Source organism: Leopardus geoffroyi, chromosome D2 (genome assembly GCF_018350155.1).
Source record: "Leopardus geoffroyi isolate Oge1 chromosome D2, O.geoffroyi_Oge1_pat1.0, whole genome shotgun sequence".
Lineage (NCBI taxonomy): Eukaryota > Metazoa > Chordata > Mammalia > Carnivora > Felidae > Leopardus > Leopardus geoffroyi.
The window spans coordinates 61,927,339-61,954,508 of record NC_059334.1 but is presented as its reverse complement, the minus strand read 5'-3'; the positions used below and the strand labels follow the sequence as shown (position 1 = coordinate 61,954,508).

General features: G+C 36.9%; 1 protein-coding gene across 7 annotated transcripts in view; it reads left to right on the top strand.

Moving 5' to 3' along the window:
• NT5C2 (5'-nucleotidase, cytosolic II) overlaps positions 1–27,170 on the top strand; it is a 149,434-nt gene that overhangs the window by 55,848 nt on the left and 66,416 nt on the right. For 3 of the 7 annotated variants that reach the window (XM_045438761.1, XM_045438762.1, XM_045438759.1), the window contains exon 2: positions 19,186–19,310. In XM_045438761.1, the coding sequence (XP_045294717.1) occupies positions 19,210–19,310 (101 nt within the window). In that variant the 5' untranslated portion in view covers positions 19,186–19,209. Of the gene's footprint in view, positions 1–694; positions 755–19,185; positions 19,311–21,772; positions 21,904–27,170 lie in introns of those variants that run through there. The other 4 variants (XM_045438763.1, XM_045438760.1, XM_045438757.1 and 1 more) reach the window with 3 other exon arrangements.

Genomic DNA, 27,170 nt, shown 5'->3' with positions numbered 1-27,170 from the left:
ATGTTAGCATTATTAAGGCATTGAACTTATGTATCTCTGGATTTTTACCAAATAAGCAGACTAATCCATAAATGAATTTATAAACCAAAAAGTGAAAATACTGTGATGATTATTTCTGCCTTTCTGATTTTTATCTTTTTTTTTTTTTTTTTTTTGGTGAGAGTTAAGATTACAGCTAGAACAAAGTTGAACGATGAGCCAGGAACTCATGGGTAAAATAATTCGTTCTTTTTGAAATCAAACAATTTTTTACCTCCTTTTTAAAAGAATGTTCAAGAATTATTATTAAAGGTTCAAAGAATTGTATATTGGCTCAATGTAAAAAATGTCAGGCTTAGTTACCTTTATGCTTTTGAAAGACCTTAATTATAGCAATATTTTAAAGAAATAGATGGCATACTACATATCCTCAAGTGCATTCATTTAAAATGTCTTCTTTACATGCTTTCTTTTTCTTTGTGTCAATAACCATGTTATTGTTGAAGGTCTGGTGTTACTCAAAACATCGTTAGAAGAAACTTTCATATGTTGATATAGAACAAAAATACTGTATTGTGTGTGATATGGCTCAAGTAACAGAATTCCAGGAGTAGCAGTGGTAGAATGTTTAGGAGAACATAACAAAATTCAGGTCTCCCTTGTATATTTAGGAACTTTAGGAACATGTGAAGTAAATTTGTATTTTCCAGTTCGTTTCAGACTAGAAATTGGAGCATATTATTGCTTGAAGAAGAACAGATTGTCAAGGCAACAGGTACTGCATTTCTCACTTGACAAGATCTCTTCTCAGTTTTGTTATTTTCCATCGGAGAACAAAGAAGCTTTTGTTCCAAGGTCTGATGTCGAAATGTTAGCAAAATATTACGTTAATCAAGCCAAGAATCTTATGCGTTTCTGAACCAAAAGTAAGATTTCACAAAGACTGTTTTAAAGCGTTAAAAGGAACTTGTGCAATTCTTGCATTTTCAGGCTTACACAAGAATTAGCTTTTAAAGAGCAAAGAGCTGCCAAGTGTATAGGTCTAGGAGCTCCATTTTTTTCTGCCTGTGTGTATCAAGTCGCCGTTAAAAGAACTGGGAAACAGCAGCAAAACAAAACAAATCTCACCTTATGGTCTTCTATTTTAGAGAAAGAGACTGACTCTTACTGTCAAAATATATCATGTCTGGAAGTGTTAATGTGCAAAAAAAGAAAAGGGGTATGAGAATAGCAAATAATATGTGCGTAAGTTTGTTAGTTGCAATTTGTTAGCTTTCACTTGGTGTGCAAACTATGAATGCTGGCCTTTTACAGGAATGTATAGTACATTTGCAGGGTAAATGATAGAACTCTGAATGAAACTAATGAAATGAAAATGAACAAAAAGCTGTTACGAAGTGTTCAGAAGATAAGAGGTAATGAAACATTTAACACAGTTTTATTTTAATACAACAGTTTTAAGGAGTCTCCCTTTTGGGGAGAATATCTCAAAATATTTTATGTGATTATTTTCTTCACATATTTTATGATTAGAAGGAGTTACAAAAATACTTTCAAAGCTGTGGTTTGTTTGAAAGTGCTGTTCTTTGAGTTAGAGGTGACACAATTGTCGGGAGGGAAGAATTTTTCTCTGCCCTTCAAAGTCCTAGCTGGACTAAGAAGTAAATTAACATGGGACAGATTAACAGGAAAAAGTCAAATTTAATAGCATACATAGGGGGACTCCACACAGACGTGGAAATTCCAGAGATGGACAACATGATGCTTATGTGTGCTGAGGAGAGGGGTAGGGGCTTGAGGAGATACAAAGGGGAGAGAGAACTTGAGCAGGAAGGTGAGAGGAGATGGTTGGAAGACAAAGATTGCCTTGTTATGAAGATAAGTTTCTTAGAGGAGTTTCTATTATTAGCTCTCTTCTTGATAGAAGCAGGCAATTGAGGGACAGGTAAAGAGCTTCTGAATCTGCTAGGTTTTGTTTGCTTTTAACTGAAAATGGTGGCCCATCCTGGGGCAGCCTGCCATTGGCTCCTGTGCTATTAACTATAGATTTTATAATTTAGATTTTCATCAGTACTGTTAGATAAATTAATCTATACCTGTATCTGACTCCCCTTGTTTTCTAGGGAATACATTTGTAAGTTTGTTGGTTTGTTTGTGGTCATGTTACAGAGGGGACCCTAAGCCATACGTAATGTTAAAACTAATTGACTTACCACTATACTTTCTTGGTTTACTTACTCATTGGTCAAGGAATAGCGTTATCAAGGGCCATGTGTAAAGTATGCCTACTTATCAAACAGATGCTGAGTGGAGACTTATCAAGGGTTTGCAATAGGCAAGAAGCCTGTTCCTTACTGTTAGACCAGCCAGTAAAAGTGATTCTACAGATGTGCATTTTCCTTTCAGTAGAAATGGCCCACGGCAGTATTGTCAGTATTCTTCTGGTTCAACATACCTTACAGTTCATATATAACTTGTATTAATTATATAGATTGTGTATTTAAAGCTGTTAGCAAGTTGTCAGAACATAAGGAAAACAAGGTCATATGAAATATTTTGTAAGTATCCTTAGTATCATAACAAAGGAAATGTTTTTAAAAAGTCAACTGTAATAAGGTAATTTTACTACTTTACACACACTCAGGCACACATTTACACAAATACAATGTGCCTCCTTATTTAGTTCAATACCAGGCCTTACAGATGAAGGATTATCTTTAACTCTTCTTTTTCCATAAACTAGTTTAATATATGAATATGCAGTTAAAGTTGTATTTATGAAAATTAAAATAAATTTCAAGCTGGTGAGAAAATTTGAAGAAACCATTCAAAATTATTCTTATTCTTTCCACCCAAGTTTCAGAGCGGTGTTCAGTGTTCTTAGAATGGTTGATTATAAAACTTAGAAATTTCAAGTTTTATATTTAAACACAAAATAAATTCCAGTGAAGTTTAGTAAAACCCTGAGTGTTCATACTTACTTGCTGTTATCATTACTCTGTTATCTAGATTGACCTACTTATTCTGGTGAACAATGAATGTTTGATTCAGTATATCATATATATTAAGCACTTTGCCAGATAGACTTGTGCTACATAATGTGTTTACTTGCTACTCACTTCTTTCCAAGTAAATTACTGATGTGAGCTGAAACATTTAAAATGGTTTTACTAACCAGGTTTACCCTAGTTTCAGTTACTCTTTGCTTCCTGTTTTCATTAGTTGCCTGGAGCCGTTGGGGCAGCTGTTTTTCCTTTTAGGGGGTGGGGCAGGGATAGGGGGGTGGTGACATCATTAGTGGTGAAAGGAGCGGGTATGTTGAAATATTTTTACGTGAAACAACAATATTTCAAATGCTTGAAAGTTCGTTTCAGTTGTTACTCCTCAGAGACAAGTATTTTGTAGGCTGTGTATTTTATGTTGAAACAAAGAATTTTCTAACTGTACCACTATTGTTTGAAAGGAATTATAATTTGAGCTTTTTATTCCGTATTAGTCACTACTGTACCTTACTGAATAAAACTCCTCTTAAGCTTGATACTGTAAACAAGTGACAAATGAAATATTTACCTACTTATTGGAACTGTTGTCTCTTTTGTTTTGTTTTTTTTTGGTCAATTGATAAAGTATCATCATCTTTAATTTTAATATTACTAAAGAAAATAGTTAAGCATTAGATAGATTGACTCTGGATAGTGTTCAAAAGTCTGTCATATAGTGTTAAGATGTGTTAGATAAGATCATAGTAAAGTTGTCATATGAGGAATTATTTGAAGATGATTATTTAAAAAATCTTACCCCTTATCTTCACATAACTGTATAGACTTCATGGCAAATTTTATTCCATATTAGTGATAATGTGATTACTTAATAATTTATGTTTACATTTTAGTTAAAGTTTTCTGTTCTCTTCGTGAGAGTCTGTAACTTGAATTTTTAAAAGAAAATACATTTTGGAGCACCTGGATGGCTCAGTCAGTTGAACGTCCCACTCTTAAATATATATTTTTTGTTTATTTTGAGAGAGAGAGAGTGCATGCAGGCAAGGGAAGAGCAGAGAGGGAGAGAGAATCCTAAGCAGGCTGTGTACTGTCAGTGTGGAGCCCAACACAGGGCTTGATCTCATGAACCATGAGATCATGATGTGAGCCAAAATCAAGAGTTGGATCCTTAAGAGACTGAGCCACCCAGGTGCCCTGCTCATCCCACTCTTGATTTTTGCTCAGGCCATGATCCCAGGGTTGTGGGATAGAACCCCACATTGGGCTCTGTGCTCAATGTGGAGCCTGCTTAAGATTCTCTTTCTCTCTCTCTCTCTGCCCCTCACCCTCAGCTCTCAAACAACAACAACAACAACAACAAAAGAAAAGGTATTTTTTTTAATGGTTTTTTTCATTTTTTTTTTTCACATTTATTTATTTTTGAGAGACAGAGTGCAAGTGGAGGAGGGGCAGGGAGAGAAGGAGACACAGAATCTGAACCAGGCTCCAGGCTCTGAGCCGTCTGCACAGAGCCCGATGCGAGGCTCGAACCCACAAACTGTGAGATCATGACTTGGGCCAAAGTTGGATGCTCAACCAACTGAGCCACCCAGGTGCCCCAAAGAAAAGGTATTTTGTTGACATCCATGAATGACCCAGGAAAGTGCTTTGAATTTTCTCTGTAATATTTTGAATAAAGGAATTAAAATCTGTGGGGAAAATCTTTTCTTAGTGTAGTTACTACCTCTCATTTTTTTGTGTGTTTATTTTGAGAGAGAGCAAGAGTGGGGGAAGGGCAGAGAGAGAATCCCAAGCAGGCTCAGCACTCAGCAAGGAGCCCACGGGCTAATCCCAGGAACTGGGAGATCATGACCTGAGCCAAAATTAAGAGTTGGACACTCAACTGTGCCACCACTCAGGCGCTCCTCTACCTCTAATTTTTGAGGAAAGAAAAAGCCTGACTTTAAAAAACTGTTTCATTGAGGTATAAATATATGCAATAAACTGCACATATTTAGAGTATACACTAAGTTTTGATGTATGTGTACACATGTGAAACAATCACCATAATTAAGATAATGAACATATCCTTCCCAAAAGTTTCTTTGCGTCCCTCTTTGCCTTACTCCTTCACCTCAGTCAACCACTAATCTTATTTCTGTTACTGCAGATTAGTTTGCATTTTCTGGAATTTTATGTAAACAGGATCATGTAGTATGCAGTCTTGTTTGTCTGCTTTCACTTAGCATAATTCTGAAATTTATTCATGTTGTATATCAGTAGTTCATTTTTTTTTTTAAGTTTGTTTATTTTGAGAGAGAAAGCACCAGGAAGGGAGGGGCAGAGAGAGGAGAGCATGAGAATCCCAAGCAGGCTTCAGACTAGTGTGGAGCCCCACGTGGGACAGAAACCCACAAACCCTCAGATTGTGACCTGAGCCGAAGTAGATGCTTAACCAGCTGAGCCACCCAGGAGCCCCAGTAGTTCATTTTTTTTTTTTTAATTGCATAGTATTATTCCATTGTATGGATGTACTACAGTTTATCCATTCACCTGCTCATAGATGCTTGGGTTGTTTTACTTTATGGTTATTACAAACAAAGGTGCTGTGAATATTTGTGTATAAGTCTTTACATGAATATTTGCTTTCACTTCTTTTTAAAAATTTTTTTTTCACATTTATTTATTTTTGAGAGATAGAGCATGAGTGGGGGAGGGTCAAAGAGAGAAGGAGAGGGGCGCCTGGGTGGCGCAGTCGGTTAAGCGCCCGACTTCAGCCAGGTCACGATCTCCGGTCTGTGAGTTCGAGCCCCGCATCAGGCTCTGGGCTGATGGCTCGGAGCCTGGAGCCTGTTTCCGATTGTGTGTCTCCCTCTCTCTCTGCCCCTCCCCCGTTCATGCTCTGTCTCTCTCTGTCCCAAAAATAAAAAAAATAAAAAAAAAAAAAAAAAAGAGAGAAGGAGACACAGAATCCAAAGCAGGCTCCAGGCTCTGAGCTGTCAGCATAGAGCCCGAAGCGGGGCTCGAACCCACAAACTGTGTGAGATCATGACCTGAGCCAAAGTTGGACGCTCAACTGATTGAGCCATCCAGGTACCCCATTTGCTTTCATTTCTCTTGGATAATTAGGAGTAGAAAGGTTGGGCCATATAGTAGATACGTGTTTAACTTTTAAGGAAATGGAAAACTTTTCCAAAATGCTTGTATCATTTTTATATTTTCAATCAGCAGTGTATTAGAGTTCTAGTTGCTCTATTTCATCACTAAATTTGGCATGGTCAGTCTTCTAAAAATTTTAAGCTTTCTAATAGTAATGTAGTGGAATATTACTGTAGTAATTTGCATTTCCCTGATGATAAATGACCTTGAGCATCATTTCAGGTACTTAATTGCCATCTATCTTGATTGATGAAACATCAGTTCAAATCTTTTGCCTGTATTTTTATAATTGTTTGTCTTGCTGTATTTTGAGAGCTCTTTGTGTATTCTGGATATAATCCTTTTTCAGATGTGTAATTTGCAAATATTTTCTTACGTACTGTAACTTATCTCCCTTCTCCCTTACTGGAGAGATAGAAAATATATTTAAAAAATTTTTTTTTAAGTTTATTTATTTGAGAGAAACAGCATAAGTAGGGGAGGGGCAGAGAGAGGGAGAGAAAGAGAATCTCAAGCAAGCTCTGTGCTGCTGGCACAGAGCCTGACATAGGGCTTGAACTCGTGAAACCATGAGATCGTGACCTGAGCCCAAACCAAGAGTTGGACATTTAATCGACTGAGCCACCCAGGTGCCCTGAAAAAAATATTTTTTAACGTTTATTTTATTTATTTTGAGAGAGAGAGAGAGAGAGCGGGCACATCTGTATGCCAGTTCTTGGGGGAAGGGCAGAGAAAGAAGGAGAGAGAGAATCCTAAACAGGCTCTGTTTGGGATTGATCCCATGAACTGTGAGATCATGACCTGAGCTGATACCAAGAATTGGACCCTTAACTGACTGAGCCACCCAGGTGCCCAGAGATAGAAAATATATTAATGGAAATGCAATATGAAAATACAATTTTGTTTTGTTTTTAGCCCTCTGTTAGCAATGAAAGGGACCTGTATAATAAGTTGAATATACCAACCAGATTGAAGAGACAATATTTAAACTTTCTAAGGGGGGGGTGCCTGGGTGGCTCAGTTGGTTAAGCATCTGACTTGGACTCAGGTCATGATCTCAGTTTGTGAGTTCGAGCCCCATGTCGGGCTCTGTGCTGACAGCATAGATCCTGGAGCCCACTTCGAGTTCTGTGGCTCCCTCTCTCTCTGCCCCTCCCCTGCTCACATTCTGTCTGTCTCTCAGAAAATAAATAAACATTAAAAAAATTAAAAAAAACTTTCTAAGGGAATAAAATATTTTAAATATTTTGCATCACTCATACACATGTAAACCCTAAGGTACAAAACATATTAACATAGCTTATAATGCGAACCTGTGGTAAGTTGATTTATTGTTTGTTTTATTTTATATATTATTCCCTCACTTTACTCAGGTCTCTGAACAAATGTCACCTCTTCATAGAGGTCTTGGAAGGTTTTTCTATCTGTAATGTAACCATTGTCACTGTTTATTTCTTCATTTTGTTTATTTGACTTCTACCATATACCACTTACGATCATCTGGCACAATATTATATATTTGATTATTATCCGACTCCACTAAAATGTAAGCTCCATGAGCCTGGGAATTTGTTGTTGTAGCTTGTCTTTTCCTTAATAGTGTATTTTTTTTTTTTCATTTGACAAAATACAGAATCCTTTTTAAAAAAATTTTTTAGTGTTTATTTTTACATACACTGATTTTTATTTATTTTTTGTTATTTTAATTAATTAATTAGTTTTTTCTTTAATTTTAATTTTTTTTTATAATTTACATCCAAATTAGTTAGCATATAGTGCAACAATGATTTCAGGAGTAGATTCCTTGATGCCCCTTACCCATTTAGCCCATCCCTCCTCCCACAACCCCTCCAGTAATCCTCTGTTTATTCTCCATATTTAAGAGTCTCTTATGTTTTGTCCCCCTTCCTGTTTTTATATTATTTTTGTTTCCCTCCCCTTATGTTCATCTGTTTTGTCTTTTAAAGTCCTCATATGAGTGAACTCATATATTTGTCTTTCTCTGACTAATTTCGCTTAGCATAATACCCTCCAATTCCATCCACATAGTTGCAAAGATTTCATTCTTTTTGATTGCCGAGTAGTACTCCATCGTGTATATGTACATGTATATACATACATACCGCATCTTTATCCGTTCATTGGTCGATGGACATTTGGGCTCCTTCCATACTTTTGTTATTGTTGATAGTGGTGCTGTAAACCTTGGGGTGCGTGTGCCCCTTCGAAACAGTACACCTGTATCCCTTGGATAGATAACTAATAGTGCAATTGCTGGGTTTGAGGATAGTTCTATTTTTCATTTTTTGAGGAGCCTCCATATGTTTTCCAGAGTCGCTGTACCAGTTTGCATTCTCACCAGCAATGCAAAAGAGTTCCCCTTTCTCTGCATTCTTGCCTGAGTTGTTAATGTTAGTCATTCTGACAGGTGTGAGGTGGTATCTCATTGTGGTTTTGATTTGTATTTCCTGATGATGAGTGAGGTTGAGCATTTTTTCATGTGTTGGTCGGCCATCTGGATGTCTTCTTTGGAGAAGTGTCCATTCATGTCTTTTGCCCATTTCTTCACTGGATTATTTGGGTTTTTTTGGGTGTTGAGTTTGATAAGTTCTTTATACATTTTGGATACTAACCCTTTATCTGATATGTCATTTGCAAATATCTTCTCCCAGTCTGTCGGTTGCCTTTAATTTTGCTGATTGTTTCCTTCACTGTGCAGAAGCTTTTTATTTTGATGAGGTCCCGGTAGCTCATTTTTGCTTTTGTTTCCCTTGCCTTTGGAGACGTGTTGAGTAAGAAGTTGCTGTGGCCAAGGTTAAAGAGGTTGTTGCCTGCTTTCTCCTCGAGGATTTTGATGGCTTCCTGTCTTACATTGAGGTCTTTCATCCATTTTGAGCTTATTTTTGTGTCTGGTGTAAGAAAGTGGTCCAGGTTCATTTTTCTGCTTGTCGCTGTCCAGTTTTCCCAGCACCACTTGCTGAAGAGACTGTCTTTATTCCATTGGATATTCTTTCCTGCTTTGTCAAAGATTAGTTGGCCATACATTTGTGGGTCCATTTCTGGGTTCTGTATTCTGTTCCATTGATCTGAGTGTCTGTTTTTGTGCCAGACAGTGTCTTTTGAAGAGCAGAAACCATAAACTTTGATGGGATCTAATTTATCAACCTATTTAATCAATTGTGTTTTAGGTGTGGAAACCAGGAGATTTTTACTAACTCAAGAGCTCTCAAAGATTTTCCCTTAGGGGTGTCTGGGTGGCTCAGTCGGTTAAGCATCTGACTTCAGCTCATGTCATGATCTCACAGTGTGTGAGGTTGAGCCTCGCATCGGGCTCTGTGCTGACAGCTCAGAGCCTGGAGCCTGCTTCGGATTCTGTGTCTCCCTCTCTCTCTGTTCCTCCCCTGCTTGCACTCTGTCTCTGTCTCTGTCTCTCTCAAAAATAAACATTAACATTTTTTTAATATAAAAAATCCCCTGCTTATGCTCTGTCTCTGTCTCAAAAATAAATAAAAACATTTAAAAAAAGATTTTCCCTTATGTTTTCTTCTAAAAGTTTAAGAGTTTCAGATTTTACATTTAGGTCTATCATTCATTATGAATTACTTTATTTATTTATTTATTTATTTATTTATTAAAAAAAATTTTTTTTTTCAACGTTTATTTATTTTTGGGACAGAGAGAGACAGAGCATGAACGGGAGAGGGGCAGAGAGAGAGGGAGACACAGAATCGGAAACAGGCTCCAGGCTCTGAGCCATCAGCCCAGAGCCTGACGCGGGGGCTCGAACTCCCGGACCGCGAGATCGTGACCTGGCTGAAGTCGGACGCTTAACCGACTGCGCCACCCAGGCGCCCCATTATGAATTACTTTTTTTAAAAGCAAACTCTGTGCCAAAAATGGGGCTCGAAGTCATGATCGTAAGATCAAGAGTTCATGCTCTACTGACTGAGCCAGCCAAGCACCCCTTGCATTAATTTTTATATTAATTTTTATATACCTGCCAGGCGCCTGATTACACTGGCTAGAATAGAACCTTCAGTACAATGTTGAGTGGTGACAGCATACATCTCTTTTGTCTGATCTTAGGGAGAAAACATTCAGTCTTTCGCCATTAATATGTTAGCCGTAGGTTTTTGGTAAATGCACTTTATCATACTAAAGAAGTTCCCTTTTATACCTAATTTGCTGAGATTTATTTTATTTATTTATTTATTTTTTCAACGTTTTATTTATTTTTGGGACAGAGAGAGACAGAGCATGAACGGGGGAGGGGCAGAGAGAGAGGGAGACACAGAATCGGAAACAGGCTCCAGGCTCTGAGCCATCAGCCCAGAGCCCGACGCGGGGTTCGAACTCCCGGACCGCGAGATCGTGACCTGGCTGAAGTCGGACGCTTAACCGACTGTGCCACCCAGGCGCCCCAAGATTTATTTTTTTTTTAAATCAGGAAAGCATGTTGGATTTCGTCTTGTACTTGTTTGCTCTGTATTGAGATGATATATTGTTTTTCTGTTACATTGATTTAAATTTTTCTTTAATTTTTTTTTTTTTTTTGAGAGAGAGAGAGAGAGCGCGCGCGCGCGCGCACGAGCAAGTGGGGGAGGGTCAGAGAGAGAGGGAGACACAGAATCTGAAATAGGCCCCAGGCTCTGAGCTGTCAGCCCAGAGCCCGACATTGGGCTCGAAGTCACCAACCATGAGATGATGCGTGAGCCAAAGTCTGGTGCTTAACTGACTGAGCCACCCAGACACCTCTCATTGACTGATTTTAGAATGATAAATGATCCCAGGGTGACTGGGTAGCTCAGTCGGTTAAATGTCTGACTTAGGCTGGGGTCATGATCTCTCCCACATTGGGTTCTGATCTGGCAGTACAGAGTCTGCTTGGGTTCTCTCTGTCTCCTCTCTCTCTGACCCTACCCCACTCATGCTTTCTCTCTCTCTCAAAATAAATAAATTAAGTAAAAAAAGAAAAGAAAGATAAGTCATCCTGTGTTCTTGGACCCAACACCACTTGGTCGTGATGTATTATTTTAATATGTTGATGGATTTGATTTTTATTTCTGTGTACATATGTCAGTAATAATGTCCCCACTTTCATCTGATTCTAGTTATTTGAATCTTATCTCTTTATTTCCTAGTCATTGTAGGTAAAGGTTTGTCAATTTTGTTGGTCATTTCAAAGAACCAACTTTTGTTCTCATTGATCTTTCTGCTGGGCTTGGGTTTAGTTAATTTACCTTTTTTTTTTTTTTTTTCTCTCTCTTCTAATTCCTCAAGACATAGGTTATTGATTTGAGATTTTTTTCCCCTCTTTTTTGTTTTATTTTTTTTAAGTTTATTTATTTTTATCATAAGTGGGGAAGACGCAGAGAAAGGGAGAGAGAGAATCCCAAGCAGGCTCTGAGTTGTCAGCACAGAGCCAGTTGCAGGGTTTGAACTCACAAACCATGAGATCATGTCCTAAGCTGAAATCTGGAGCCAGATGCTTAACTGACTGAGCCACCCAGGTGCCTCTTTATTTTTTATTTGAGAGAGCGAGTGTGCACGAGCGCACACACACACACATTTTCCTTGTGATTTCTTCTCTGATCCATTGGTTGTTTAAAAGAGTGTTGTTTAATTTCTGTGTGTTTGTGAGTCATAAGGTTTTTCATCCTGTTGCTGATTTCCAGCTTCATTCCATTGTGGTAGTAGAAGATATTTTGTATGATTGCATTTTTTGTCAGTTTTTTTTTTTTTAATTTTTTTTTTTTTCAACGTTTATTTATTTTTGGGACAGAGAGAGACAGAGCATGAACGGGGGAGGGGCAGAGAGAGAGGGAGACACAGAATCGGAAACAGACTCCAGGCTCTGAGCCATCAGCCCAGAGCCTGACGCGGGGCTCGAACTCACGGACCGCGAGATCGTGACCTGGCTGAAGTCGGACGCTTAACCGACTGCGCCACCCAGGCGCCCCTTGTCAGTTTTTAAACATGTATTGATACTAGCTTTGTGATTGAGCACTTGAGAAGAATGTGTACTCTGTTAGGTGGAGTGGCCTATACACGTGTTAGGTGTAGTTAGTCTATAGTGTTGTTGTAGACCTGAATATCCTTATCAGTAGTTAAGTCTTCAACAGTTATTGTAGCACTATCTGTTTCCTCCTTCACTTTTATCAATGTTTGCTCCATGTATTTTGGAGCTCTATTGTTGGGTGCATATGTTTGTAATTGCTGTATCTTTTTGGCAAATTGACCTTTTTATCAATTATACATAGTGATTCTTTGATCTGAAGTATACTTTGTTTAATGTTAATATACCCACTTGAGCCTCTTTTTAATTGGAGTTTTTAGGCATTTCGAATGTAGTGGAATTTTTAAAAATATAGTTAAGTAAAATTCTACCACCTTGCTATTTTGTCCTGTTTGTCCTGTTTTTTTTTTTTTTTTTTTTGTTGTTTCCTTTTGTTCTTTTTAACTCTTAGGTTGATTATTTTTTTGTTTCTATTTTATGTCTTTTGTTGCCTTACTGGCCATAACTCTGTGTAATTTTGGTGATTGCTTTAGGGTGTATAGTATGCATGTTTACTTTGTCACAGTCTGCTTTCAAGTGCTACTGTATTACTTCTTGTACACTATAAGAATCTTACAATAGTATATTTTTATTTTCCCCCTACCCACCTTTGGGCTATTGATGTCCTACATTTTACTTATAGTTATATAATAAACTTCACAATACTTTGTTACTACTGTTGCTTTAAACAGGTGTCTTTTAAACAGATTTAACATAGGAATGGGGTGCCTGGGTGGCACAGTTGGTTAAGCATCTGACTCTTGATTTTGGCTCAGGTCATGATCTCACAGTTTGTGAGTTTGAGCCCCACATTGGGCTCTGTGCTGATGGCGTAGAGCCTGCTTGGGATTCTGTCTCTCCTTCTCTCTGCCCCTCCCCTGCTTGTGCTTACCCTGTCTCTCTCTCTCTCTCTCTCTCTCTCTCTCTCTCTCTCAATAAATAAATAAATAAACTTAAAAAAAAAGATTTAACATAGAAAAAAATATTTTATAATTATTCTGTGTAGATTGATTTCCATCTGGTATTATTTTCCTCTTGCCTGGACTTCTTTAAATTATTTATTTATTTTTTTAGTTGGCTGGTGATGAATTCTTTCAGCTTTCATGTGTCTGAAAAAGTTTATTTCAGAAAGATATTTTTGCCAGGTATAGAATTCTAGGTTGACACTTCTTTCAATGCTTTAAAGGTATTTCTTCACTTTCCTCTGGCTTCACTGTTTCAGATGAGAAATCTCCTTTTTTCTTCTTTACGAATGTGTTTTTGGGGTGCTTGGGTGGCTCTGTTAGTTGAGCATCCAACTTCGGCTCAGGTCCTGATCTCACGGTTCATGAGTTTGAACCCCATATCGGGATTGCTGCTGTCAGTGCAGAGCCCTCTTTGGATCCTCTACCCCCCGCCCCTCCCTGCTCACATTCTCTTTCTCAAAAACGAATAAACATTTATTAAAAAAAAAAAAAATAATGTGTTTATTTTCTCCCTAGCTCCTTTTTAATATTTTCTCTTGATCACTTTTTAAGGAATTTGGTTTTGATGTGCTTTGATGTAATTTTAATGTTTCTTGTGCTTGGGGTTTGCTGAGTTTTCTTGAATGTATGGATTTATGGTTTATATCAAATTTGGAAATTTTTTATCTGTTTCTTTAATTTTTTTTTTTCTCTTTTCGTCCTTTCTCTTTTCCTTTGTGGACTCCAATTACACATATGTCAAGGTGCTTGGAACTTGCACAGCTCACTGGTGCTCTTAATTTTTTTTTTTTTGTTGGTCCTTTTCTTTTTTTTAGTTTGAATAGGTTCTATTGCTTTTTCTTCAACTTCACTAATGTTTTCTTTCATGTATAATCTGTTCATCCTATGCAGCATGATTTTTATTTATTTATTTATTTGTTTTTCAATATATGAAATTTATTGTCAAATTGGTTTCCATACAACACCCAGTGCTCATCCCAAAAGGTGCCCTCCTCAATACCCATCACCCACCTTCCCCTCCCTCCCACCCCCCATTAACCCTCAGTTTGTTCTCAGTTTTTAAGAGTCTCTTATGCTTTGGCTCTCTCCCACTCTAACCTCTTTTTTTTTTTTTTTTCCCCTTCTGCTCCCCCATGGGTTTCTGTTAAGTTCCTCAGGATCCACATAAGAGTGAAAACATATGGTATCTGTCTTTCTCTGTCTTATTTCACTTAGTATAACACTCTCCAGTTCCATCCACGTTGCTACAAAGGGGCAGATTTCATTCTTTCTCATTGCCACGTAGTACTCCATTGTGTATATAAACCACGATTTCTTAACCATTCATCAGTTGATGGACATTTAGGCTTTTTCCACAGTTTGGCTATTGTTGAGAGTGCTGCTATAAACATTGGAGTACAAGTGCCCCTATGCATCAGTACTCCTGTATCCCTTGGGTAAATTCCTAGCAGTGCTATTGCTGGGTCATAGGGTAGGTCTATTTTTAATTTTTTGAGGAACCTCCACACTGTTTTCCAGAGCGGCTGCACCAATTTGCATTCCCACCAACAGTGCAAGAGGGTTCCCGTTTCTCCACATCCTCTCCAGCATCTATCTATAGTCTCCCGATTTGTTCATTTTGGCCACTCTGACTGGCGTGAGGTGATATCTGAGTGTGGTTTTGATTTGTATTTCCCTGATGAGGAGCGACGTTGAGCATCTTTTCATGTGCCTGTTGGCCATCCGGATGTCTTCTTTAGAGAAGTGTCTATTCATGTTTTCTGCCCATTTCTTCACTGGGTTATTTGTTTTTTGGGTGTGGAGTTTGGTGAGCTCTTTATAGATTTTGGATACTAGCCCTTTGTCCGATATGTCATTTGCAAATATCTTTTCCCATTCTGTTGGTTGCCTTTTAGTTTTGTTGGTTGTTTCCTTTGCTGTGCAGAAGCTTTTTATCTTCATAAGGTCCCAGTAGTTCATTTTTGCTTTTAATTCCCTTGCCTTTGGGGATGTATCAAGTAAGAGATTGCTACGACTGAGGTCAGAGAGGTCTTTTCCTGCTTTCTCCTCTAGGGTTTTGATGGTTTCCTGTCTCACATTCAGGTCCTTTATCCATTTTGAGTTTATTTTTGTGAATGGTGTGAGAAAGTGGTCTAGTTTCAATCTTCTGCATGTTGCTGTCCAGTTCTCCCAGCACCATTTGTTAAAGAAAGACACTGTCTTTTTTCCATTGGATGTTCTTTCCTGCTTTGTCAAAGATTAGTTGGCCATAAGTTTGTGGGTCTAGTTCTGGGGTTTCTATTCTATTCCATTGGTCTATGTGTCTGTTTTTGTGCCAATACCATTGCAGCATGATTTAAAAAAAAATTTTTTTTAAGATTTTATTTTTAAATAAACACAACCCCAAGATCAAGAGTCCCATGCTTCCCCAACTAAGTCAGCCAGCCACCCACCCCTCCAGCATGTTTTTCATCTCAGATAATTGTAGTTGCCATTTTTAAATGTTTGTACTAATTTTATCATCTGTGTCATTTATGCAATTGATGGATTTCTCTCCTCATTATGGGTCATATTGTCCTATTTCTTTGAATGCTAATAATTTTTTATTGAATGTCAGACAGTATAAATTTTACCTTGTTGGGTGCTGGATATTTTTGTATTCTTATGAATATGTTTAAACTTTGTTTTTTGGCATGGTTGAGGTACTTGGAAGCAGTTTGGTCCTTTCAGGTCTTTTAACTTTTGCTAGGCAGGATGAAAGCAATGTTTAGTCTCGATGATTTTGCCCCACACAAACCCTTCCAACTGTACTCTACTCAATACTGTGTTAGTGATGAGGTGTTTCATTCTGGCTACTTGGGATGGGAACTCTTCCCAACCTGCATGAGCTTCAGAGATTGTTTCCTTTTAACTCTGGTTGTTGGTTCTTTTTCAGGCTTCAAATGGGTTTCCTCACCCATGTGTACTAATCATTATACAAATGAAGACTAGAGAGCTCACCTTCTGCACATCTCCCTAATTTAAAAAGAAAAAATGTTAAGAAGTAGCCTTTTGTGAATATTGAGATTTTTAAAAATTGGAATTTCCTTAAGACCTCAACAATTTAAAAAAACCTCAACAATAAACAAATTTTATTTCCCTTGCTTTATTGGATGGACCATAATTACAGTTGAAGTCTTGTTTTAATGCATGACTATTCTGATTTCTCTTAATTTACCATAGAATACAAATTTCATATCTGAGTGTTAAATACATGTAAGTTATATTTCTGGTCCTCTTCCCAATCTCTATTCCAGAAATCATTGATGTTCCATCATAATTCTCACTTCTAAATTGCTCCCTTTTTGGTCCACAAAATGGTCCGGATTTGTTACATGAATCTTTTTTTATTAAAAGAAAAAATCCTTATGGTATGTCTAGATTTAATTATAATAGTCTAACAAATAACTTCCTCTCAAGTTAATTTTAAACTTGAATAAGGTTTTAACTAGAGGGGCACCTGGGTGGCTCAGTCGGTTAAATATCTGACTCTTGATTTCGTTTCAGGTCATGGTCTCATGGTTCGTTCATTCAAGGCCTACGTCAGGCTCTGCACTGACAGTACAGAGTCTGCTTGGGATTCTTTCTCCTCTCTCTGCACCTCCCCTTCTCTATCTCATGCTCATGCCCTCTCTCTCTTGCTCTCTCATAATAAATAAAGAAAAAAGATTTTAACTAGAATCTTTTGTACATACCAGTACTGTTGTTCTGTAAACAGTGTTTGGAAATCATAGTTACTTTAAAAATTTACAGACTTAAATATATATTCAAAAGAATTGGAGACTGCTACATAAATATATTGTACATACCTGTTCATAGCAGCACTATTCACAGTAGCCAAAAGGTGGACATAGTCCAGACATCCATCAATTGTGATGAATTGTGATAAATACGTACAATGGAAACTTGGTACAATATGGGTGAAATGAGAAATACTATGTTAAATGACAGAAGTCAGACACAATAGGTTACATGTTACATGATTCCATTTATATGAAATATCCAGAATAGATAAATCTGTCGAGGCAGAACCCAGATTGGTGGTTGCCATGTTGAGGGCTAAGGGGGATGAGGGAGAAACTGCTTAAAGTGTAAGGGGTTTTACTTTGGAGTGATGGAAATATTTTGGAACTAGATAAAGGTAGAAATTGCACAATGTTATGAATATGCCATTGACTTATTTTTTATTTTTTGACTTTATTTATTTAAAAGATTTTATTTTTAAGTAATCTCTACACCCAAAGTGGTGTTTGAATTTTTTTTTTTTAATGTTTATTTATTTTTGAGACAGAGACAGAGCATGAACGGGGGAGTGTCAGAGAGAGAGGGAGACACAGAATCGGAAGCAGGCTCCAGGCTCTGCGCTGTCAGCACAGAGCCCAACACAGGGCTTGAACTCACGGACCGTGAGATCATGACCTGAGCCGAAGTCGGACGCTTAACCGACTGAGCCACCCAGGCGCCCCCCAAAGTGGTGTTTGAACTCACAATCCTGATATCAAGAGTCGCATGCTCTTCCAGTTGAGCCAGCCAGGTGCCCCTGACTTATTTACTTTAAAATGGTTTAACTTTTTTGAATTTCACCTCAATGAATTATTTAAAAAAAAAAAAAAACCTACAAAATTTAAAAATTGACTTAATGTCGTAAGTGACATCAAGAGTTGGGCGCTGAACTGACTGAGCCACCCAGGCACTTCTGTGGCACTCCTTTTTTTTTTTTTTTTTTTTCCTAAATATTTTATTTTGAGGGCACCTTGGTGACTCAGTTGGTTGACTGACTCTAGATTTCAGTTCAGGTCATGATCCCAGGGTTTTGGGATTAAGCCCTGTGTCGGGCTCCACATTGAGTGTGGTGCCCTCTTGAGCTTCTCTCTCTCCCTCTCCCTCAGTCCCTCTTCCCCACACACTCTCTCTCTCTCTCTCTCAAAAAAAAAAAAAAAAAAAAATTTAATCTCTACACCCTACCTTGGGTTCAAATTTACAGCCCTGAGATCAAAAGTTGCATGTTCCAGGGTGCCTGGGTGGCTCCCAGTTCGAGAGAGTTCAAGATCCTGCATCAGGCTCTGTGTTGACAGCTCAGAGCCTGGAGCCTGCTTCTGATTTTGTGTCTCCCTCTCTGCTGGTCCCCTGCTTGTACTCACGCTCTCTCTCTTTCAAAAAAATAACCATTAAGAAAATTAAAATAAAACTTGTATGTTGCACTGAGCCAGCCAGGCTCCCCATGCTCACCTTATTTTAGATGTTTATTCTAATAGGTGAAATGCTTTAGTTTTTTTTTTTTTTTTTTCTAGTCCATAGTCTTTAATACCAGCTGAAAGATAATTGTAGAAAAATTTAAAAGCATGATATAATTAGAAATCAGACATTCATTACTTGGAATTCTACCCCCATTGATTGAGCTTAGTGTGTTGATTAGAATTAAAGAGTTGCTGGGGTGCGTGAGTGGCTCAGTGGGCTGAGTGTCTGGCTCTTGATCTCAGCATAGGTCATGATCTCACAGTTTAGGTTTGAGCCCCATGTTGGGCTCCACCCTGACAGCAAGGAGCCTACTTAGGATTCTCTTCCTCTCTCTCTGTCTCTGTCTCTCGGCCCCTCCCCTGCTCTTGCGCACACAGGAGTGCGACCACATGCACTCTCTCAAAAATAAACATTAAAAAAAAGAGAATTAAAGAGTTGCTTACTTTACATATTTTGAAACCTATATTAACTGAAAATTAGTATATTTTCACAAATCTGTTGTCTAGGTCTCTTCTAGAATCTAGGATTGAAGTTTTTATTGGCAGTCATACTTAATTATTTGGAATATGATCTGTCTGGATAGAAATTACCGTATGAAATTATTTTTGTAAATTGACATAGTTTAGAAGGGTAAGTATAATATTTCAGTATATTTACCATATTCAGTATATTTAAATAGATAATTATATCAGTAAATTTGCAATCTAGAGTTTTCTGATTTTTAAAAAAATCAGATAACAATAAATAGATACCAACATTAAGCTACTAAACTACTGATTTTCTTTTCTAGAATTCAGCATACAATTGAAATAAAATGTCAACCTCCTGGAGTGATCGGTTACAGAATGCAGCGGATATGCCTGCTAACATGGATAAGCATGCCCTGAAAAAGTATCGGCGAGAAGCCTATCATCGGTAAGTATTTTGTCTGTTTAATCCTCAAAACAGCTCTGTAAAGTGGGCACATATTGTCCTCATTTTACAGATGATGAAATTAATGTGTAGAGAAGTTAGGCAATTTACATAGATTATAAGGCCAGTTTATGGTTCAAACGTAGTCTAGAGTCTAGATTTTTAAGCGCTAGTACACCATACTGCTGCTAATATATCTACTAATAAAAGTCCTTAACTGAGGAAAGTCTTCAGCTGCTGGAGAATTATACCTTAGTTAACATTTTTTTAATTTCTTTAAGAGAGAGAGAGAGGGAGAGAGAGGGAACACACAGGAGGGAACGTGCAGGAGAGGGCAAGAAAGGGAGACACAGAATCTGAAGCAGGCTCCAGGCTCCAAGCTGTCAGCACAGAGCAGGACGCGGGGCTAAAACCCATGAACCGTGAGATCATGACCTGAGCTGAACTCTGATGCTCAACTGACTGCCTGAGCCACCCAGGCGCTCTGTACCTTAGTTAATAAGAGTGAAATTCTTGGGGTGCCTGGGTGACTTAGTAACCAACTAAGAGCCTCCGACTTTGGCTCAGATCATGATCTCACGGTGAGTTCAAGCCCTGCATTGGGCTCTCTGCTTTCAGTGTGGAGCCCACTTTGGATTCTCTGTCGCCCTCTCTGCCCCTTTTCTGCTTATGTGCATGCTCTGTCTCAAAAGTAAGTAAAAACATTTAAAAATAAGAATGAAATTCTTATTTGACATTTGCTACAAACTGATTATAGTTTTTAAATAGATTTTTTGAAATTGTGTCTCCTGGCTACTGTGTATTAGATTGAATGTGGTAACGCTGAGTATTAGCAACATTTATTATCTTAAGACTAATATTTTCTCTAAATCCTTTTAAAAATCCTTTAAAAGTTTAAAATGTAAATATTTTTATATGCCACTTTTCATGGAGTCAATTAAATGGCTGTTTCTCCCTAAACCTTCAGTAGCCAAAATACGTAGAAGTTAAGTACTGCATTTAGAAATCGTTTGTTTTTAGACAGAAATTAGAAGTTTACATTTTCCATAAATTAATAGGATACAAAGTCCTGGTCCCTACTAGAACTATCTGGCTTCCCATCTTGGGTAAGCAAGGTATAAGTAGAAAGAAATGCTGGTGTACTGGTAGTGCTAAAAAGTTGTATGGGAACTCCAGGAACCGACAACGACTCATAATTACTCATTTGTTTCTAGGTTGGAGCAAAGAGGAAATCTACAGGTGTTTTATACTTGTTCAGTTATTTGCTTAGTGTTTATGCTGCATACATTTGGTTATGATGTAACATGTTTGTCAGTAGAAACAGGGCTAGAATTGTGCAATGAAGAGAGATCATCGAGTAAACATCACATGTCCTAACTGTATGTAGTATGTCATATATAGCCTGAGTGCTTCTGACTCATTTAGAATGATATTTCCTGTAAGATTGTAGATTGGCTCTGCACCCTATAGTCGTCATATAGTAGAGTACAATCTGAAATAATAGAAACAGGAGAAAAACATCTTCAAGGATTTGAATTTTTAGATCACTTAAAACATTTTTTTTCCTTTTTATTGTGGTAAAGTGTACACATATAGTTTACGTCTTCATTGTTTTAAGCATATGGTTCGGTGGTTTTAAGTACATTCATACTGTTGTGCAGCCATCACCAGTATCCATCCTTCTAACTTCCTTTTGTAAAATTGATACTATACTTATTAAACAATAACTCCTCTTTCCTCCTCCAGCCCCTGGCAATCACCATTATACTGTCTGTCTTTATAATTTTGATAACTCCAAGTATTCATATAAGTACAATCATACAGTATGTCTTTTCGTGACAGACTTATTTCAGTTAGCGTAGTGTTCTCAAGGTTTATCCATCTTGTCGTATATTGCAGATTTTCCTTTTAATGTAGAATTTTGGTTCTTGAATTTTTGCAAGTATTTGTTTTTGTTAATTAAACATTTTTAATAGAAATCATTTAAAAGGAATTTATTTTAGTTTTCTAGTTAAATAAGTTTGTAGAATATTCTGTTTCTAGGGCTTTTTATTAAAGACATTTATTGGAGTTGGTAATTTATCACTGGTTGAATTAGGTAGAGTCTGATGATCATTTATCATAAACTATACACTGTATGTGATGCTTTAGAATTCCCTTTTTAGAAGAAGCTAAATATTTTTAGTTAAGTAAATAGACATCTAACTTTGGGCTTTTTTCTTGCTAATATTAGTCTTAAAAATGATGGTCATGAGTCATTTTTAAGAAACTGGCCTTCAGAATGTATGACTATTGTACGTCTTTCATTTCCTTATTATGGTTATTGAGTCTTCTAGGCTGAAGATAATTATCAAGCCAAACCCTTCATTGGAATAGTTTTGCTATATGGTCAGAAGATAGGCTGAGTTGCTCAGATGTTACAGTGGCTTGAAGGAGGCAAGTTAGACAACTACCTCTTAGGTAGTTCCTTGTTTAACACTGAGAATCTGATAGTGATCAGTATAGATCACAATTTGTATCTATCAAATCCAAGAATGGAACAATTAGATTTTGCATCTTCTCTCGACGTTGACTGTGCCCAGGGTGCTGAAATCAGGTATTTGTTTCTTTCCTTTTAAATTTTGATGATTATAGTACAGAAGAATTTCTGTAAGTAAGTTCGTTCTTTATGAATACAGCTTATGAATTCAGCAGTGGTTTTATCATGTTGAACTGAGGTCTGATAAACAATTGGGCCTGTGAATTTTTGGTTAAGCAGTCTTTTGCCTTATTTTAAAAGACATTGTAATCACTTTGTCTTTAAGTTCTTTATATTTTTCCAAAATGATTTTTTAAATTGAAATTTAGGCCTCCAAAGCCATTCCAGTGCTTATTTAAACCTCTCTAATTTCTTCTCTACTCAGAGTTAAATTATTATGTATGTTTAAGGAGTAAAAAGGTATTTGTGTACCTATATAAAATTATTTTGTAGTATTTGTAGCTTGGCACACTGGTAGAATTAGAAGTGTTTATGATTTTTTTTAGCTGCAAGTTAAAAACAAGTATCAGGTTTTATACAGAGAGAGACTGCCATGTTGATAAATTTTAATTTCTTTCTCACTTAACCACTTAGTAGATATCACATGAATGTCATTCAGCTTTTTAGTTGTATCGTTGATTAAACTGAATTAACCTGTCATTTTAGTATGGGTTTTAATAGTCAAATGGACAAGTTGATAAGATTTCAATAGCCATCTTATGAATTGAAAATCACATGGAAGAGATAGGTCCTCAGAAATGTCAAGCAGCTATGTTCCTTAAATAATATACAGATGGCATATATCTTGTCAGAATAAGAAGAGTGAGGTCGAGTTATCAGAACTGTGTTAAACTTTTTTTGTTAGTATATCATTCTAATGCTTTGAATAGTGTTTCATATTCCTAGGGAATGGCAGATAAGGATTCAGGGGCTGGGAAGGGTTTTTTTCACCCTATTTTTTTGCCTAAAATATTAGCTCTGAAGAATCCTATTCAACAATAAAAAAGAATGAACTATCAATACTCACAACTTTGCTGTATCAAGAAAATTATGCTGAGTTAATAAAGCCAATCTCAAAAGTTTGCCTAGTACATGATTCCATCTCTATAACATTCGTGAAATGACAAAATTATGGAGATTAAGAACAGTAGTGTTGCAAAGGGTTAGGGATTGGGGTAAGTGAAGGGAGGTGAGCATAGCTGTAAAAAAATAACACAGGGAATCCTTATGATTGGAACTGTTGACTTCAGTGATGATTACATGAAGCTACATACACATGATGCATGTAAAGCTGGTGAAATCTGGATAAAGTTGGTGAATTGTATCGATATCAGTTCACTGGTTGTGATATTGTACTGTATTTATGCAGGATCTTCTCGTTGATGGAAACTAGGTGAACGATATAGAGGAATCTTTCCGTGTTATTTCTTGCTACTGCATATGAATCTAGAATTATCTCAGCGTGAAAAGTTTAAAAAATTTCAGTGACCTTTTTTTTTTTTTTTTTACATCATAGGTATTCCTGGTCTCTTCTAAATATAAGTTCTCTTCGTAATGTGTGGTGATCCTACTTTATGGAATACAGATTCTCTAAACTTTATTGTTCAAAAAAAGATACTGGATCCTAAAGCATTCTCAGTTTGTTTCTCTGCTTCCATTCCCTTTATGCTTCTTCCAAAAACCTACCTAAAAGTAAAATAGAAAAGTGGTGGTGGCAGTGGCAAGGAAGAGAGAGAATAAGAGATAGCAGATCTTTGATTTAATGAAATCCATAGAAAGAAACTGTTTGAAGACATGTTACTCATATTTAGATAGCATATTTCACCTTCAAGGACTCTTGTGTATGACTTCTTTTATTCAAAGTAATGTTTGAGAGATAGATTAATCTATATTTTTGTGTGTATCAGTAATTTGTTCTTTTTTATTATTATGTTGCCTTCCATTGTTATCAGTATACCACAGTTTGTTCATCTATTTTCTGTCTATGGACCTTAGAGCTTTTTGGTTTTTAGCTATTAAATAGTATAAGGCTGCTACGGACTGAGAAAATATTTGTAAATCACGCATCTGTTAAAGATTTCTTTCCAGAATATATAAAGAACTTAAAAATTCAACCCAATGAGGAAATGGGCAAAAGACTGATTCTTCACTACCGAGGATATATGGATGGCATAGAAACAAAATAGCCGTTAGCTCTAACAGTTTGTTTGTTTTGTGGATTTTTTAGTGATTCTACATATAAGATCATGTCATCTGCAAATAAGGGTAGATTTACTTCTTTTCCAATTTGGAGGCCTTTTTTCTTGCCTAATTTTGGCTATCATGTCCAGTACAGCGCTGTATAGGACTAGTAAGAGTAAACATCCCTTTTCTTTTGCCTCACCTTGGGAAGAAATCTTGCAATCTCTCATCATTTAGTATGATGTTAGCTGCAGGTTTATCATAGCTATCCTTTAATCAGGTTATGAAAGTTCCTTTTTATTCCTAGTTTGAAATTCCTTTCTAGTTCTAGTTTGTTGAATGTATTTATCATGAAAGGGTGTTGGATTTTGTCACATGCTTTTTTGTGTCTGTTGAAATGATCATGTGGTTTTTGTACTTTGTTGGATTTGGTTTGCTGGTATTTTGTTGAGGATTTTTTTTTTTTTTAATCTACATAGGGATATTGTTCTATATTTTCTTTTTCCTGGCTTAGGTATTGAGATGTACTACTGGCTCAACTCTGATGGAAAAATTTGAGAAAGATTGGTGTTAATTTTTATTTGAACATTTGATAGAGTTCACCAGGGAAGCTATAAATTTTCAGCTTTGTTGGACGATTTTTTATTTTTACTTTAAACAGTATTTATTGATACTCACTTTATGAAATACCTACAAGGTCATGAATATAACCGGTTTATACAACCAAAAAAGATTTTGCAAATTCTCTTTCTTAAATTGAAAAACACAAGAACTATGTCAATATTTGGATATACCAGCATCCATATTCAGCATCAGGACAATGTGCATAACTTAATGTTCACATCTCCTTCTTCTCTCATACTTCCTCTGTCACCCCTCCCCTCCAACTTGCTTAAATACAAAAGGCTTCCATCTAGGGGCGCCTGGGTGGCGCAGTCGGGTAAGCGTCCGACTTCAGCCAGGTCACGATCTCGCGGTCCGGGAGTTCGAGCCCTGCATCAGGCTCTGGGCTGATGGCTCAGAGCCTGGAGCCTGTTTCCGATTCTGTGTCTCCCTCTCTCTCTGCTCCTCCCCCGTTCATGCTCTGTCTCTCTCTGTCCCAAAAATAAATAAGCGTTGAAAAAAAAAAAAAAAAAAGGCTTCCATCTATCTGAAGTAGCCAGGGCTACTTGTGTCTGTACACTGTTTTAGCCCAGGACTGAGGTTGCCTGTGCTGTTGGAAGGTTTTTTTTTTTTTTTATTACTGACTTAATTTCTTTACTTATTATTGGTTTATTCAGATTTTCTATTTCTTCTTGAGTCAGTGTTGGCAGTTTGTGTGTTTCTAGGTATTTGTCCATTTCATCTCTTTTACCTATTATGTTGGCATACAATTGTTTATAGTATTCTCTTCTATTTGTTTTTATTTCTTTAAGGTCAGTAGTAATGTGTCTGCTTTCATTTATGACTTTAGTAATTTGATTCTTTTTTTCTTCATTCTAGCTAAATGTTGTTATATTGTTGAAACCAACCTTTGGTTTCATTTACTTTTCTCCAGTGTTTTTCTGTTTTGTTTTATTTCTGCTCTGATCTTTATCGTTTCCTTCCTTCTGCTTGTTTTTTGAGTATAACTTGCTCTTCCTTCTTGAATTTCTTAAGGTAGAAGCTTGGGTCATTGCTTTGAAATGTTTTCTCTTTTAATAAATGCGTTGTAAAGCTATAAATTTACCTCTCAGTACAGCTTTCACTACATCCCCTAAATTTTGATATGTTGTGTGTTTTTGAGTGATCTCTGAAGTATTTTCTATGTTCTCTTATGATTTCTTTTTGACACATCAGTTATTCAGGAATGTGTTGTTGAATTTCCACATATTTGTGAATGTCCCACAAACTTCTGCTATTGATTTGTACCTCATTCTTATATAATCTTCTATATGTACTTGACAAGAAAGCATGTTCTGCTTGTTTTGGATGGAGTATTCTAGAGATGTCTACCTTTATTTGTCAAAATTATTTTCACTGAGTACACACATTCTTACATATATTTTTGAAATCATGAGTTTGCACTATTCTAATTCCAGTTTTTCCCAATAAGGTTCTTTCTTTTTTTTTTTTTTTTTTTAATTTTAGTTTTAAGTAATCTCTACACCCAGCAGAGGGCTTGGGCCTGCAACCGTGAGAGATCAGGAGTTAGACGCTCTACTGACTGAGCCACCCAGGTGCCCCCTTGTTTACTTTGATTTCATGAAAATATCTGTTGTTCTGTAAAGAGAACCCTGAATCTTCACAACATCAACATCTTTACTCATTTGCTCATTCTAATAATACATCTAGAATAGTTTCATAATTGATTTACTCATACCATAACAAACAAACTTTTAAAAAGTTCAGAATTTGGGGTGCCTGGGTGGCTTAGTCAGTTAATTGTCTGACTCTTGATTTCAGCTCACAGTTTGTGAGTTTGAGCCCCACATCGGGCTCTGCACTGTCAGTGTGGAGCCTGCTTGTGATTTGCTCTGTCTCCCTCTCTCTCTACCCCTCCTGCTTGCTCTCTCTCACACTGTCTCAAAATAAATAAATAAACTTAAAAAAAATTTTTTTAATAAATAAAAAAAATAAAAAGTTCAAAATTTGTTGCATTACTTTTGCTTTCTTACTCTACCCTGCCAGTGACTAATAGTATGTAATCAGATGCCTGTTTTTTTAAAGTTATTTGGATTAGTTCTTTTTTGCTCTTTTTCTATACACTATGGTTAGGGTAGTTGTATGCAGTGAAATTAGGTTCATTTGTTTACTTTTTACTTGTATTTTTTTCTTCTTTCCATTCTTACTGATTTAATTGTATTATTTATCATTTAATATAATATATAACGTTACATAATACATCCTGTTTCATAACATCATATGTTATTCAATATACTAGTACTGAGCTTTTAAAGTTAAAGTTACACAGGGGCGCGTGGGTGGCGCAGTTGGTTAAGTGTCCGACTTCAGCCAGGTCACGATCTCGCGGTCCGGGAGTTCGAGCCCCGCGTCAGGCTCTGGGCTGATGGCTCAGAGCCTGGAGCCTGTTTCCGATTCTGTGTCTCCCTCTCTCTCTGCCCCTCCCCCGTTCATGCTCTGTCTCTCTCTGTCCCAAAAATAAATAAACGTTGAAAAAAATAAAAAATAAAAAAAAAATAAAG